The 13,859-nt window shown below is 37.2% G+C and overlaps 2 protein-coding genes and 1 long non-coding RNA gene across 5 annotated transcripts in view; all 3 read left to right on the top strand.

The window, feature by feature from the left end:
* LOC115016762 (uncharacterized) lies at positions 1 to 760 on the top strand. The gene is made up of 2 exons (XR_003833185.1): positions 1 to 35; positions 197 to 760. It is a non-coding gene; the product is annotated as an uncharacterized LOC115016762 (long non-coding RNA).
* A 738-nt stretch (positions 761 to 1,498) lies between these two features.
* cacfd1 (calcium channel flower domain containing 1) lies at positions 1,499 to 11,610 on the top strand. The gene is made up of 5 exons (XM_029444776.1): positions 1,499 to 2,078; positions 4,040 to 4,112; positions 7,882 to 8,007; positions 8,238 to 8,345; positions 9,771 to 11,610. Exons 1-5 carry the CDS (start codon positions 1,967 to 1,969, stop codon positions 9,859 to 9,861), a joined length of 510 nt encoding a protein of 169 aa, XP_029300636.1. The 5' UTR covers positions 1,499 to 1,966; the 3' UTR covers positions 9,862 to 11,610.
* A 577-nt stretch (positions 11,611 to 12,187) lies between these two features.
* Positions 12,188 to 13,859, top strand: part of LOC115016731 (carboxyl-terminal PDZ ligand of neuronal nitric oxide synthase protein) — a 45,357-nt gene continuing 43,685 nt past the window's right edge. The window contains exon 1 of one of the 3 annotated variants that reach the window (XM_029444737.1): positions 12,188 to 12,662. In XM_029444737.1, the coding sequence (XP_029300597.1) occupies positions 12,548 to 12,662 (115 nt within the window). In that variant the 5' untranslated portion in view covers positions 12,188 to 12,547. The remainder of the gene's footprint in view (positions 12,663 to 13,859) is intronic. The other 2 variants (XM_029444735.1, XM_029444736.1) reach the window with 2 other exon arrangements.

The following is a 13,859-nucleotide window of genomic DNA, read 5'->3' as shown; positions in this document are numbered from 1 at the left end:
CTTTTGTGAAGAAGCCTGAATTTTCGCACGAGGTGGTAAGTTGGTCAATAATGCAGATGCTACTTATACTTAAAAAACTGTGACTGGATATCTATGGATGCAGGGATTTAAATGTTTAAACATATTCCTGTTATTGTAAGTATTATATGTAAATCTCTGAGAAACTTGTAGTTCAGTGGCCTCTGACCTGTTTCAGGTGGCTTTGCTTCGCTTGAAGAGTGAGGACGGACCACACATGATGAAAGTGGAGCAGATATTGACTCAACTGGAGCAAGCCAATCAGGTGACCCATCTGACCCTCGATGACATGCTCTGCCGCACGCCAACAGGAAGGAGGAAGCAGGCGCCGATAATGAAGGACAGGGAGACCAGCCAAAGGACTCTGAGGCCACTCGAGTCCACTCTGTTTCTAGAATGAGAGAAGCCTCTCCAAAGCCTTTAACCTAAGGCGAAATGTAACGAGTCAAAACCCCCTACCTCTGGTTAGAATAGACTTTGCCATGATTACCGAGCTACCTCTTCTTAAACACGGACGGAGTCATCTGCAGACTGGACTTTTGTCGCCTTTTTTTGTCATCACTATCCAAATCTTTGATGAAAAAGGTCATATTTGTGCAGGAGGCACTTAAATAGAAAGTTGCTGAGATAAAATTACAGAAGCAACACCAGCTAATGGAAATGGATAACAAGTCATTTGAGAAGAATTTGTCGTATATAAAAGTGTGAATGAGTGATTAAAGATACATTTAATAATGAAAAAGATTATTTTTCTTGCTTTAATGTGTAGGTGCTGGTTTGTTTTGCCATCTTTAAAGGATAGGTTTACAAATGTCCGGTCAAATGTACATTGCAACAAGTTTTGGGGCTGAAATCATTAAGAGATGCTTTCTTACAGCGCTCTCCATTTCAGTCATGGGAGACTAAATTCACAGTGAAGCTGAAGTTAATGAGGCTTCAGCAGTTTGAGTTAGACAAACTAATTGAGTATCTTCCATCATGAAGCCTTTGGTTAAAAAACGGCAGCCACAAAAAAGAAACAGCCACATATTGGGGAATTGTTGTAAGGGTCATTTGATTAACTGTAAATTCTGGATATGCAAAAGTAATATTATTTTGTAGCTGCATCCATTTTTTAAGTATGAGATGCAATATGTTGTAGTCATCCAAACGTATTCAGATTATTATATTTTAAATCAAATGTATTACGTTACTAATTACAATTGCCTTGAAGTTGTATTCAGTAACTATAAATATATCAAAGTAATTTGACCCAATCCTGCAAAAGGCACAAACTGTGGACCTGAAGCCACACCTGGCATGTCATAATAGCCAATGATATTAAAATACTACCGCTCCCATCTTTCATCTGTACACAGTGACAATCATAAAAGTATAATAAAATCTTCATTATAACCAGATTACAACCCCACATCTGCTGATTGGAACATGTAAACAAACTATGACGCGCATCAAATCCCTCCCACAATGCACCGCTTACAAGCAGCCAGGGAGGAGAACAACGGACAAGCTGCTTGGACCCAAGCAAACCGAGCAGATAGTTATAAAATATTAATAAAAAAGCGACTACAGGATAGTTTTTGCTCAGTTATAAGATTACTAGAGAGTTTAAGACGGATGGTTCGGTGATATCCACTCCTAGCGGTGCTGTTTAGCATCAGCTAGCCGGTTAGCTGGTACCAACTGACGGGGAAGCTGTGTGGAAAGCGGCCGGTAACATCAGCTCAGCTGTCCACAACAACAACAGACAAAGGAAACAAAGAGATAACACATACTTAAAAGTTTAAATTGCATCTAGCAATACTGCTCGGGACTGTTGTGTTGTAGCAGTTAGTTTGTTGAGACTAGCTAACTTAACTTAGCTATTGTTAGGTCGCCTGAGGCTTGACATCTGTAAATACTGGATTTGGGTAGCTTTAGCTAACATCGCTTAGAAAACAACAACACAATGAACACCGAGGAAAAGCCTGCAGAGTCCACGAAACCCACTCCAGAGGATGATGGCATGACATGGTGGTACCGATGGCTCTGCAAAATAGCTGGAGTTTTGGGAGGAATATGTAAGTAGTTGTCAAAGTCTATTTCTTGTGTCGCTATTCATGATGCATCCCACATCCTGCCATAGCTACAAGCACAGTGAATACACCTAGTGAGTATACAGTTACCATGACATCAAGTTTGTGCAATTTTCTGTGACAATTGTCTTGTCACCCAACTTTAATATTGTCTAATCTTCTGCATTAATAAGAGGGTTAGAGGAGAGATGGGACAGAAAGGGCATCAGATTAGTATTTGGAGTGAAAACATTGTTTTTTATTGTGAATATAAACCTCACTTTAATTGTCACCAGACAAAAGCTTTGTCACCGCCCATTGTCCCCTCACTGCAGCAGCCACTGTTGGGCACTGCCTGTTTGCATGATTTGCTCATTCCATAAAACCTTGTTATTCCTATATTAAAACTACATGATATAAAAACACAAAGTCCACAGCAAGTGGAGTTCAGTCTGAGATAAGTGATTTTTACTGCTTGCTTTGCAGTTTTCCAGCAGCATTGCAGCGCTCCTTCACAGTGACACCAGAGTCACAGTGCCTGTATCACATTAATCACCTGGGGCGGGCACTGCATATCCAATGGGCTCTGTATTATTAAGGAGGCTGGATGGTCTAAAGGAGCAGGACATGCTACATTGTTCTTCCACTGTTTGTGGCAGTGTGGGCTTGTCTGGCCTGACACTACACACTACCCTCTCTTCTGTACAGTGTCCACTTAAATACAAAAGATCATACTTAGCACTTACTTGGTGTTGGTGTTAGTAAAACGTTTTTAAACACCCAATGTGTGAAATTTTATTGAGAAATAATAGACATAGGTAATGTATAAAATGTCGATGGTGCCTTTTTTGACATCTCCTTTCCTTCTCAGTAGTGATTGGGGAGGTGTGACTACCTTTGATAGATCTTTGTCACATTTGACGTTTGACTTGTTACATTAGGGAAAGCACAGGTGAAACTAATAGCATTAATGATATATTAATTATCTTTTTATCCAAAAATGCCAAATATACACAGGGTCCAGCTTCCGTTCTGGAATATGAATTTGGTGTGAATATTTGCTGGTTTGCATCGTCTTCGTTTTGGACCATTTCAACATGTTACCTTAGTCTGTGGGAAACTGTGGTGATTTCTATATTCTGCTGTTTTACTGACTGAACAATAAATCAAGAAAATAATTGCCAGATGAATTGGTAAGGAAAACAGTTTACCCCACAAGCTGACATTTGTATAATTAAAGTAAGCCATGAAGGCACTACTGACACACTGACACAGCTGACACGATCTATAGCATTGACTTGAATTTTTCACGGCTATTTCTACAATTTATGAACACACCACCGCTGACCTCAGGCGCATCCCATATTTCACACAACAGATAGTCAGAGATTGGATTTAGTGGGGTTTCATTAGCCCTGTGTGTGGAATAGATGATGACATTTTTAACACAAATGAATCATTGCAAAAGCATTATCATTTAAGGAATCTTTTTGCATGCTTAGTTTGATTTTTACCACCGTGGTAATTACTGTTTCAAATTTGAAATGGGTTATTAAAGTTGTGCCTAAGCATGTTTCATGATAGTTAGACATGAGTCATGGATTCCATCACTTTTTTCAGATGTTTCCAAATAGCTTTAGTTATAAGGCAGTCATGTGCTGCTTTCGAAAAACATGTAATGTGTTTGTTTGTTGTGCATTTTCATCCACATACTGTACATGCTCCATGTGTTCTGCATTGCTGATTTTCTAGTGTTGTTTATAGCGGAGGCAGCATGTAAATGAAAGTTAAAATGTAGCTTTATCTGGATCTCTTACGGCCACATCTATGTATTCTCCTTTCTGAGATATTTCATATAGAAAATGCCAATAGCTAATGGTCAGGTCTAATATTTTCACAATCTGTCACATGTCTTATCTTCATAAAAACCCTTTTGCTTTGTCTTTTCTCTTGTCCAAATCATGCAGCCTGTGCCGTGTCAGGAGTGTGGAACTGTGTCACTGTGAACCCTTTAAACATCGCAGCTGGAGTATGGATGGTGTAAGTCTTTAGCACTAACTTAAATGTAGCATGTACACTTTATATGCTGTTGGTATTCAGGAAAAAACAACAAACATACTATAAAACCACTTATTTAAACTAAACACGGTGCTGAATGCTATTATTCATTTAAGCTCAGGTCCATTTCACCACAATGCAAAGTGAGAGTGATTTTTTTAAACAGCCTGATAATCATTTAATCTAATGAACAAGACGATACTTTCATTGTTCGCTGCAGTTTGGCTAAATTACAGACACAGATGTTATCACATCTCCTGAAAGTCTCATACAAACTATCATTAATATCTATGATCCATGAGAGCTTTACTGTGCATGTTTACAGTTTTTGTAATATGTATTACCTTTTCATTTACATTCCTGTATTTGTACGTACAGTATCATCTTACAGCGATAGTTGTCTCATGTAGCCACACCTACTGCTCAGATGACAGAGGTGTGGACACATTCTTGTCATGAACAAACATGTTGAGTCAAAGACTGCATTGATGTGCTCAGAATGTGAAGACTTTAGCACAAACCACAGCCAACTGTTTTCTTCCCGGCTAAAAACAACAACTGTCTAGCTAGAAATAAAGATTGATTAATAAAAATTACAATGAAGACGTTTTGCTATTTGTATTCTTTCCACCAGGTCACACCCAAATCAAAAGGAGCCTTTTAGAGCTGAAAGGATTGTTGATCGACAGAATATGAATCAGCAACATTTAGCGTTCAGTGATTTTCAAGCAACCATCTGGTCACAGATTCTCAATTCTTGGGGGATTTGCTGCTCGTCTTTGTCATGTATGATAGTTAACTAAATATTTAGGGGTTTTGGTTCTGACTGGACAAAACAAGATGTTTTGACAAAAAAGGTAAAGAATAGACACGAGTATTTGCACACAAATATGTGAAAGAATAAGGTTATATATGAATATACGGTGCATCTGGAAAGTATTCATACCCCTTCACTTTTTCCAAAATGGATTAAATTCATTTCTCTCAACATTCTACGGACAATACCGCATAATGACAAAGTGAAAAAGGTTTTGTTGACTCTTTTGCAAATGTATTAAAAGTTAAATATCACATGTACATAAGTATTCACACCCTTTACTCAATACTTTGTTGAAGCACCTTTGGCAGCAATTACAGCCTCAAGTCTTCTTGAGTATGATGCTACAAGCTTGGCACCTATTTTGGGGCAGTTTCTCCCCGTTCTTCTTTGCAGATCGTCTCAAGCGCCATCAAGTTGGATGGGGAGCGTCTGTGCTCAGTCATTTTCAGGTCTCTCCAAAGATATTCAATTGGGTTCAAGTCCGGGCTCTGGCTGGGCCACTCAAGGACATTCACAGACTTGTCCCGAAGCCACTCCTTTGTTATTTTGGCTGTGTGCTTAGGGTCGTTGTCCTGTTGGAAGGTGAACCTCTGTCAGTCTGAGGTCCAGAGCGCTCTGGAGCAGGTTTTCATCAAGGATCTTTCTGTACATTGCTGCATTCATCTTTCCCTTGACCCTGACTAGTCTCCCAGTTCCTGCCGCTGAAAAACACCCCCACAGCATGATGCTGCCTCCACCATGGTTCACTGTAGGGATGGTATTGGCCAGGTGATGAGCGGTGCCTGGTTTCCTCCAGACATGACGCTTGGCATTCAGGCCAAAGAGTTCAATCTTGGTTTCATCAGACCAGAGAATTTTGTTTCTCATGGTCTGAGAGTCCTTTAGGTGCCTTTTGGCAAACTCCATGCGGGCTGTCATGTGCCTTTTACTGAGGAGTGGCTTCCATCTGGCCACTCTACCATAAAGGCCTGATTGGTGGAGTGCTGCAGAGATGGTTGTCCTTCTGGAAGGTTCTCCCATCTCCACAGAGGATCTCTGGAGCTCGGTCAGAGTGACCATCGGGTTCTTGGTCACCTCCCCGATTGCCCAGTTTGGCCGGGCGGCTAGCGCTATGAAGAGTCCTGGTGGTTCCAAACTTCTTCAATTTGTTAATGATGGAGATCACTAGTGATGGCAGTGTGATACTGAAGCTTCGATACGTGCTTCAAACTCTGGACTAAAATTCCATAGAACCACTGCTTCGAATCACGTGACATGAAGTCCGAAGCAGTAACTGCTTCATTTCCTGAATGAGTCACCGGACTGGTTCGCGGTCCAATCATGTGATTCGCTGCCACTCGTCTCGATTCTGACAGGTTGAGACAGTTTTGAATTTGAGCGCCTCAACACTTCATAACCGCTCTAAACAATGCACAATTTGTCGTAGTAGTATGCATTATTGCTGTTGAGTTGTTGGTATTGCGTTTGTATTGGATCATTATGGAGCCAGCCAACTCGCGGAAAAAATGTATGCACGCCAGCATCATCTGTTCCTTGTGTGCAAGTAAAGAAACCAGATCTAAATCTGTTGAAAGAATGTACATCCCACATAAAAATGTGCAGCCCCAGTGGCGCAGCTCGTAGAGCAGGCGTTGCCTCAATTAAAGGATTGCGGCAGCAGCACGGGGTTCGATCTCTGTCCAATCTTAAACTGTACTATCATTTAAAGCCTACTAATAAGCCAACATTTCCCCCCCAGCACTCTCTTCTCAATAACACATACACACAATCATCAATCTTTATCTTTAAATAGAACATGATATTCAGTCTTAGATGTGTGCGTCAAAGAATGTTCAAGGCAAAGATACTTCAAATCCACTGCAGCCTTGCACTTCGCCAGGAGAGGTCACTGTACCTGAAGCTTCGAGTAATGAACCCATTCCCAAAACAGTTGGCTGAAGTGGTTCAGTGCTTCACAAAAGCTTCATTTGCCCATCACTGGAGATCACTGTGCTCGTCGGGACCTTCAATGCTGCAGACATTCTTTTGTACCCTTCCCCAGATCTGTATCTCGGCGGTCTACAGACAATTCCTTGGACTTCATGGCTTGGTTTGTGCTCTGACATGCGCTGTCAACTGTGGGACCTTATATAGACAGGTGTGTGCCTTTCCAAATCATGTCCAATCAATTGAATTCACCACAGGTGGACTCCAATCAAGTTGTAGAAACATCTCAAGGATGATCAGTGGAAACGGGATGCACCTGAGCTCAGCCAAGGGTGTGAATACTTATGTACATTTTATTTTGAATATATTTGCAAATATTTCTAAAAACCTCATTATTAAAAGTCATTATAGTCATAGTATTGTGTGTAGAATGTTGAACATTTTTTTAATTTAATCCATTTTAGAATTAGGCTGTAACATAATAAAATGTGGAAAAAGTGAAGTTGGTACGAATACTTTCCGGATGCACTGTATATAAAAAGCACCAATGACCAACAATACAATTAAAATTAAAGTTATATATACAAGTTAAGTTCCAAACTACACAAATAGTGCAAATAAATAAAAGGTATAACAAAAAAAACTGGTTCCAGCTTCTCAATTGAAAGGATTTGATGCTTTTGTTTGTGATGTTAAACTGAACATGTTTGGGTTTTACACTGTTAGTTGGAAAAAAACATGATATTTTAGGACGCCGCCTTTAGGCTTTATGAAATTAAGAAAAACGATTAATCATGAAAATAGTTAGCAGATTAATTGATAATTAAATAATAGTTAGTTCCAGTCCAAATTCCACTCACCAGCTGACTGTAGAAACGTGATTGCCTTTTCCTTGAATATTTGAATACCTTGAATGATGATTATTTTCTGCCCCGCTGCTGTGTTTAAATTCCTCCACACTTGAGTTGTAAAGTGTTTGTGCTGCTGTGTTTGTGTCCTCTGCAGGTTGAATGCCTTTGTGCTGTTTCTATGTGAAGTCCCATTCTGTTGCCAGTTCATAGAGTTTGCTAATGCAATAGCAGCACGTGCAGACAAATTCAAACCATGGCAGAAAGCCTTCTTCTACTGTGGGTGAGAACAACGATGCAATGTATGCTTTTATGTCATCGGAGACTGCACTTCACTTTATAAAACATTTAATATTTTAGAATGTGAATTTCTGATGGTTATTAACATTTCATAGGCTGTTGGACACACTTTTGGGAATGTGGTTATTTTATCTCCAGCATGTACTTAATATGATTTAATGACTTTTTCGTCTTTGTCTCTTGTTGGCGTTCCCTTCTGTTGCTCATTTTCAGGATGGCTCTGTTTCCTGTATTCTTGAGTTTCTCCTTTACAACGTTGTTTGGAAATGGCATCGCCTTTGCTACCGGAGTTCTGTACGGCCTTGCATCTTTAGGCAAAAAGTAAGTAAGATGTCTGTTAGTAGCTTGTAACATGTAATGACGTAATATATATATAATATATATAATTTTTAAAATATATATATAATTCTTTAAAATATATATATATTTTTTTATATATAATTTTTATATATATATATATAAAATATATAAAAATTCTAATATTTTTATAAATGTGTGTGTATATATATATTATATATATATATATATGTATATGTATATATATATATATATATATATATATATATATATATGTATGTATGTATGTATAATGTATATAGGTGTATATATATATATATGTATATATTATATATATAGTTATGATATATATATATATATATATATATATATATATATATATATATATGTATATATAATATATATATATATATATATATGTATATAATATATGTATATATATATATGTATATATATATGTATATGTATATATATATATATATATATCTCATATATATATATATCTGTATATATATTATATATGTATGTATATGTGTATATATATATATATATATATATGTTATATGTATATATATATATGTATATCTGTATATCTATAGGTTATATATATATATATATATATATATTATATAATCTATATAATATCTATATATATATGTCTGTATCTATATATCTATAATATATATATATGTGTATATATTCTATCTATATCTATATATGTGTGTGTCTAATATATGTGTGTATATATAATGTGTGTGTATCTTCTATATGTGTGTATATATATCTATATGTGTGTATATATATATATATATATATATATATATCTATTGTGTGTGTATATATCTTATGTGTGTGTAATATATTGTGTATATTATATCTTTGTGTGTCTTCTCTCTATTGTGTTATATCTTATGTGTGTGTTTCTCTATGTGTGTCTATCTATATGTATCCTCTTGTCTCTGTGTTCTATCTATCTATATATGTGTGTCTCTTCTTCTTATCTCTCTCTCTATCTCTCTATATATCTATCTCTGTCTCTCTATATTCTATCTTTTAATATATAGTCTCTTCTCTTATCTTTCTCTTCTAAATGTCAGTTATTATATAACAAATTTATTTTCAGTATCTATATGAATAAAAAACTGGCAATACAGACATTTTTGTAATTAACTCATATCTCTTGATGTCCCCCATAAAAAAACACTCTTCTAAAAGGTCATATTAGAACAGGCTCTCATTAAACACAGGATTCCACATGATAATCACTTAAAAAATATTTTTCTTTTATGCTTCTAACAACTCTAATGATCCTCATTATTTATGTAAATGAGCTTCTAACAAAGTGAGCCTCGCAATTAACATTGTCATCGTCTCCTCTCATATCGCTTTTTCTTTGTTTCTGCCCTCTCCCCCGTCTCACATCCTGTCTTCCCTTTGTGTTTGTCTCAGGGGAGACGCGGTGACTTATGCCCGACTGCAGCATCAGAAACAGGGGGACGAAGAGAGGATGACAGAAACGGCAAACGGGGCTCCGGAGTGAGACATCTGCCCTTTGATACTTCCTCTTTTCTTCAGTTCTTACTGCCCTCCATCCATCCTACCTCTCCACCCTCCCCTCCTTGTTCCCATATCTGTCACTCCATAGTTATTGGATCCAAATGTATTTATTTACTTAAAATGCTGCATTCTTGTTGTGCTGACCTAACAGTATCCAAACAGATTGACATTGGATTCTGTCCATCATTTGGTACCTGGTGTGTAAAGGGGATCTCTCATTGTGACTCGATATCTTAGATTGTACGTTTTGTTTTCATGGTTTTATGATTTATGAACTTCTCCTGGGTTATATTTATTGTTTGTTTCCCTTTTGTTGTTTGTTGCTGCTCTCCGTTGTAAACTATTTTCAGGAAATCGTGATTGTAAAATGCACATAATTGACTTCAGGTTATTCACTTTGAGGCTGTGATTCAGAGTTGTCTCAGTTCGAGAGAGCAGTCGAATGATAACGCGGGGTTAGCCGCACACCCAAATATCGATATCAGCTCTTTTGCAGCTCTAACCTCATTATCATTGCAAAGTTTTTTTTCCAATTCCTACTTTAAGCAGTGAATGTAGATGATAAAAGTAAACGAAGTGAACAAAGCTCTATTTCCATTTAAGATTGGGGTTCTTATTACATTTTATTATTATATTTATTAGACTGACTGTTATAACCACAGATCTGTAAATACCCTCAAGTGTTTTCTTAGGTGTTTCCCTGTATTTGAGTCCCAAAATGTACCTTCATTGGACTACTTTTGAGTGATTTTGGTATTACAATATTAAACCCTATGTGCAAACAAAACTCTGAATTGCAGCCTATATGTATGCAAACATACATAGGCATTAGGGATGTGTTTAACATTGGGGAATGTATCTGGTATACCCAAAGATAAAGACAGTTTATGCTTTTATATAACTTTTTCCAGTTGGTTTGAGCTCAGCACAAGCATTCCTGAAAAACTGGCGCTTATTTGTTCTCTTTTTTTTTAAAACATGTTGTGTTAGACTCTGTTGCTGAATATCTGCTGTGTTTTTACTATGAGTCTTAATTAGTACACTCCACCAAAACCCATTAAAAATGAAATGTGTCTTGATTCAGGCACTAATTGGTCTGTATCCCTCACCATCACCAGAGCCACAGTTTGCCTTTGTCACTCAACTGAGGTATGAAGTGTCCAGCAATGTACAATTTGTGTTTGTGCTGGCTTGTTGCCTTGCGTCTGTTTTGTCATAATAATAATAATAATAATAAGGAAGCTTTGGGAATAACCGTTTACACATACCTCTTACAGCTGTTTCTATCCTAAGTCTTTTACTGGCTGTTCAGTGACTGAGTGGATTATTCACACATTACCACCAGCTCTCAGGTACCGGACTCAACAATGCACAACGTACAAAGTAGTTTATGCATAGATGTATGGTAGCTAGCACGAGCATGACTCTATCAAATTACTCTCATTTGAGCCGATGGAAAAACATTTGTGTAGCATAAAAAGTCAATAAACACTACATGCACACCAGCAGTATGCGACAGCCTGACACTACACACTCTTTTTTCCTTCTCCACAGCCATCCATCTAGTTTTATTTTATTGCCGTGACGTGCATCAAAGACTCCCATGATTTGATCGATTTTTAATATGCAGTTAAGTGCATATTTTTGCTGTAATGAATACGTGTATAATGTGTTGTGATGTGAATCCTGATCCTGTTACCAATTACTGAATTAAACAAACTTGCTTCTACTACCATGCTGTTGGCTTCTTATGTTTTTTAGGGCAGTTCTCCCGCGGCCTTTTCCTTTAGCACCACCATGAGGTTAACCTTTCTGGTTGAGAGTGAAATATCTTGACAACTATTGAATGGATTGCCATGGAGTTTGCTACAGATATTAAAGGTTTTATGAGGATGCATTTTGACGACTTTGGTGATCCTCTGGGGTTTTTTGCTAGCGACACCAGCAGGTTTCCACTTTTATCTACCAGTAGACTGGCACATATTTTGGATATTAATGACTCCCACACAATATATCCAATGACGTTGTTGATATCCTGACTTTTTTTTTCATGGTCCACATTAATTGATTAATTGTGCAAACTTTCAACAATTTGCTGAAAAACTACATTCCCATAAGCCTCAGCTGCACTTGTGTGTTTAGTGCTAATTAGCAAATGTTAACATGCTAAGAACATGGTGAAGATTGTAAACATTAACATTAGCATGTTAAGGTTATGTCATGGGAGGGGGTTGTCATTTGTTATTGGTTGTTAATCTCAAGAAGGCGGGTCTCACCGAATAGGAAGCTGCCAAGAGTGCCAATCTTTAGCTACTTTTTACCATTATTTGGGCGGGATGTGATATTTTGAGCATCTTTATCTGCCATTTTGGCCGTTTCTACCTGTGTAGGTATAAACAATAGATACTCCTATAAATCGGCCGGTCCACTAACACTAATTAGTTTGTTGACGGGGCACTAAATTCAGTAGTTTAACATACAACGGCTAAAAACGTCAAAACCATTTTAATTTAGTTTGAACCTTTTCCCCCCCTGTACAATCATTTTTCGATCAAAGCTCTGTGATAAAATACTTTAAAAAGTTAACAGCTGTTTACATAGTTAAGTGAAGACTTTTAATGTTAAACACACAATCATTTTGAATTTTAGTTACGTTTTTGTTAGCCGAAATGATCAGTGCACTTGCTACCAGGCCCCGGCCCGACCACGAAGTCGAGTGTGCGGCACAGCGGCGAACAAGTAGAGCAACGGCGGGGAAGGTTGGTCGAGTTCACTGCGGTTCAGGTAAGTTAAAGTCTGTTTTGTTTTTTTAATGGCCTCCAAGTTTGTGTTGTGTGCTGTTAATTAGTAGTATTGCGATACGACACAGTGTTAACTAAATTCCCTAGACAACTAATTATTTGTTACCCCTACAAGCTAGCTTATGCTGTGACCGTTGCATTAGCGTTGTTATTGTTAGCATGCTAACGTTAGAGAGCTAAGCATGGCGGCAGACCTTCAAATCGTAAAGTAAACTAACAGGTGGCGCAGGAAATAAAGTGAAGTAGTTTGAATTAAATATAGTTAAGTTGTGTAATAAAATATTTTTAAAAAGACCCCCATTACGCATTCAAATGTGTGATATTATTCAAATAGGTATTGATAAATGCTTTAAACAATTCATTTAATTAAAACTGCTGCTAACATTGAGTTATAAAAGGGTAGGCCTTATTGTGTTTTACAATTTAGTTTGCTTAGTAAAACATGTTCTCAAGACTGGTTTTAATGTGTGTGTGTGTGTGTGTGTGTGTGTGTGTGTGTGTGTGTGTGTGTGTTTTCATTGAGTAGTCATTTCTGTGATTTTATTTTCACAATAAAGTTTAAGTAGTTAAGCATTTAAAGAAAATACATCTGGTCCTTCTCTCTCATTGAACCTATACATATGCACATACTGTTACTTCTACTGCTGCACACACATTCAAGTTAAACACACACTTCTGTCTGAAGGTGCACCTTGATTTAATGTGTTTTTAAACCAATGCACCTGCAATGTGAGCACTGATTTGGTCATTCTGGATATCTGGTAGATGTCTTTTGTCTCTTTTGCTTTTAAAACTCTCATCAAAGTGATGCTTGTTAAATGTCTTTTATAGCCTATAAATACAACTAATTGGCATTCAATCTAATTTGACCCACAGTGTTTGTAATTGTGATTAAGCTACTTCAGAGGTAGTCTCTTTTTAATGAGATGCTTTCATTATTTTGTCTTTCCTCTGTACATGAAACGGTGTTTGTGACATGAATGGCACTTGAAAACAGACCTGTAATTACTGGAACTGCTGTTGGATCAAATGGCCTTGAAGATTCAAATAAAGCAAATGTATTTGTTTGTTCATAGAACACAACTAGTATTACCATTTCAATTTATCAAATTGTGTAATACATGTTTTAGAGCATACTTCGGCTACTTTTGTTTAGATCTATAAGACTTATTTTTCGCTG

This window comes from Cottoperca gobio, chromosome 12, assembly GCF_900634415.1.
Source record: "Cottoperca gobio chromosome 12, fCotGob3.1, whole genome shotgun sequence".
Lineage (NCBI taxonomy): Eukaryota > Metazoa > Chordata > Actinopteri > Perciformes > Bovichtidae > Cottoperca > Cottoperca gobio.
The sequence above is the reverse complement of the archived record's forward strand: the minus strand, read 5'-3'. Positions and strand labels throughout refer to the sequence as shown.

Excerpts from the sequence above, each read along its gene's own strand:
- cacfd1 (XM_029444776.1), top strand. The coding sequence starts at position 1,967 with ATGAACACCGAGGAAAAGCCTGCAGAGTCCACGAAACCCACTCCAGAG. Across the intron at positions 4,113-7,881 it reads GCAGCTGGAGTATGGATGGT|GTTGAATGCCTTTGTGCTGT; the intron begins GTAAGTCTTTAG and ends TGTCCTCTGCAG. Across the intron at positions 8,008-8,237 it reads AAAGCCTTCTTCTACTGTGG|GATGGCTCTGTTTCCTGTAT; the intron begins GTGAGAACAACG and ends GCTCATTTTCAG.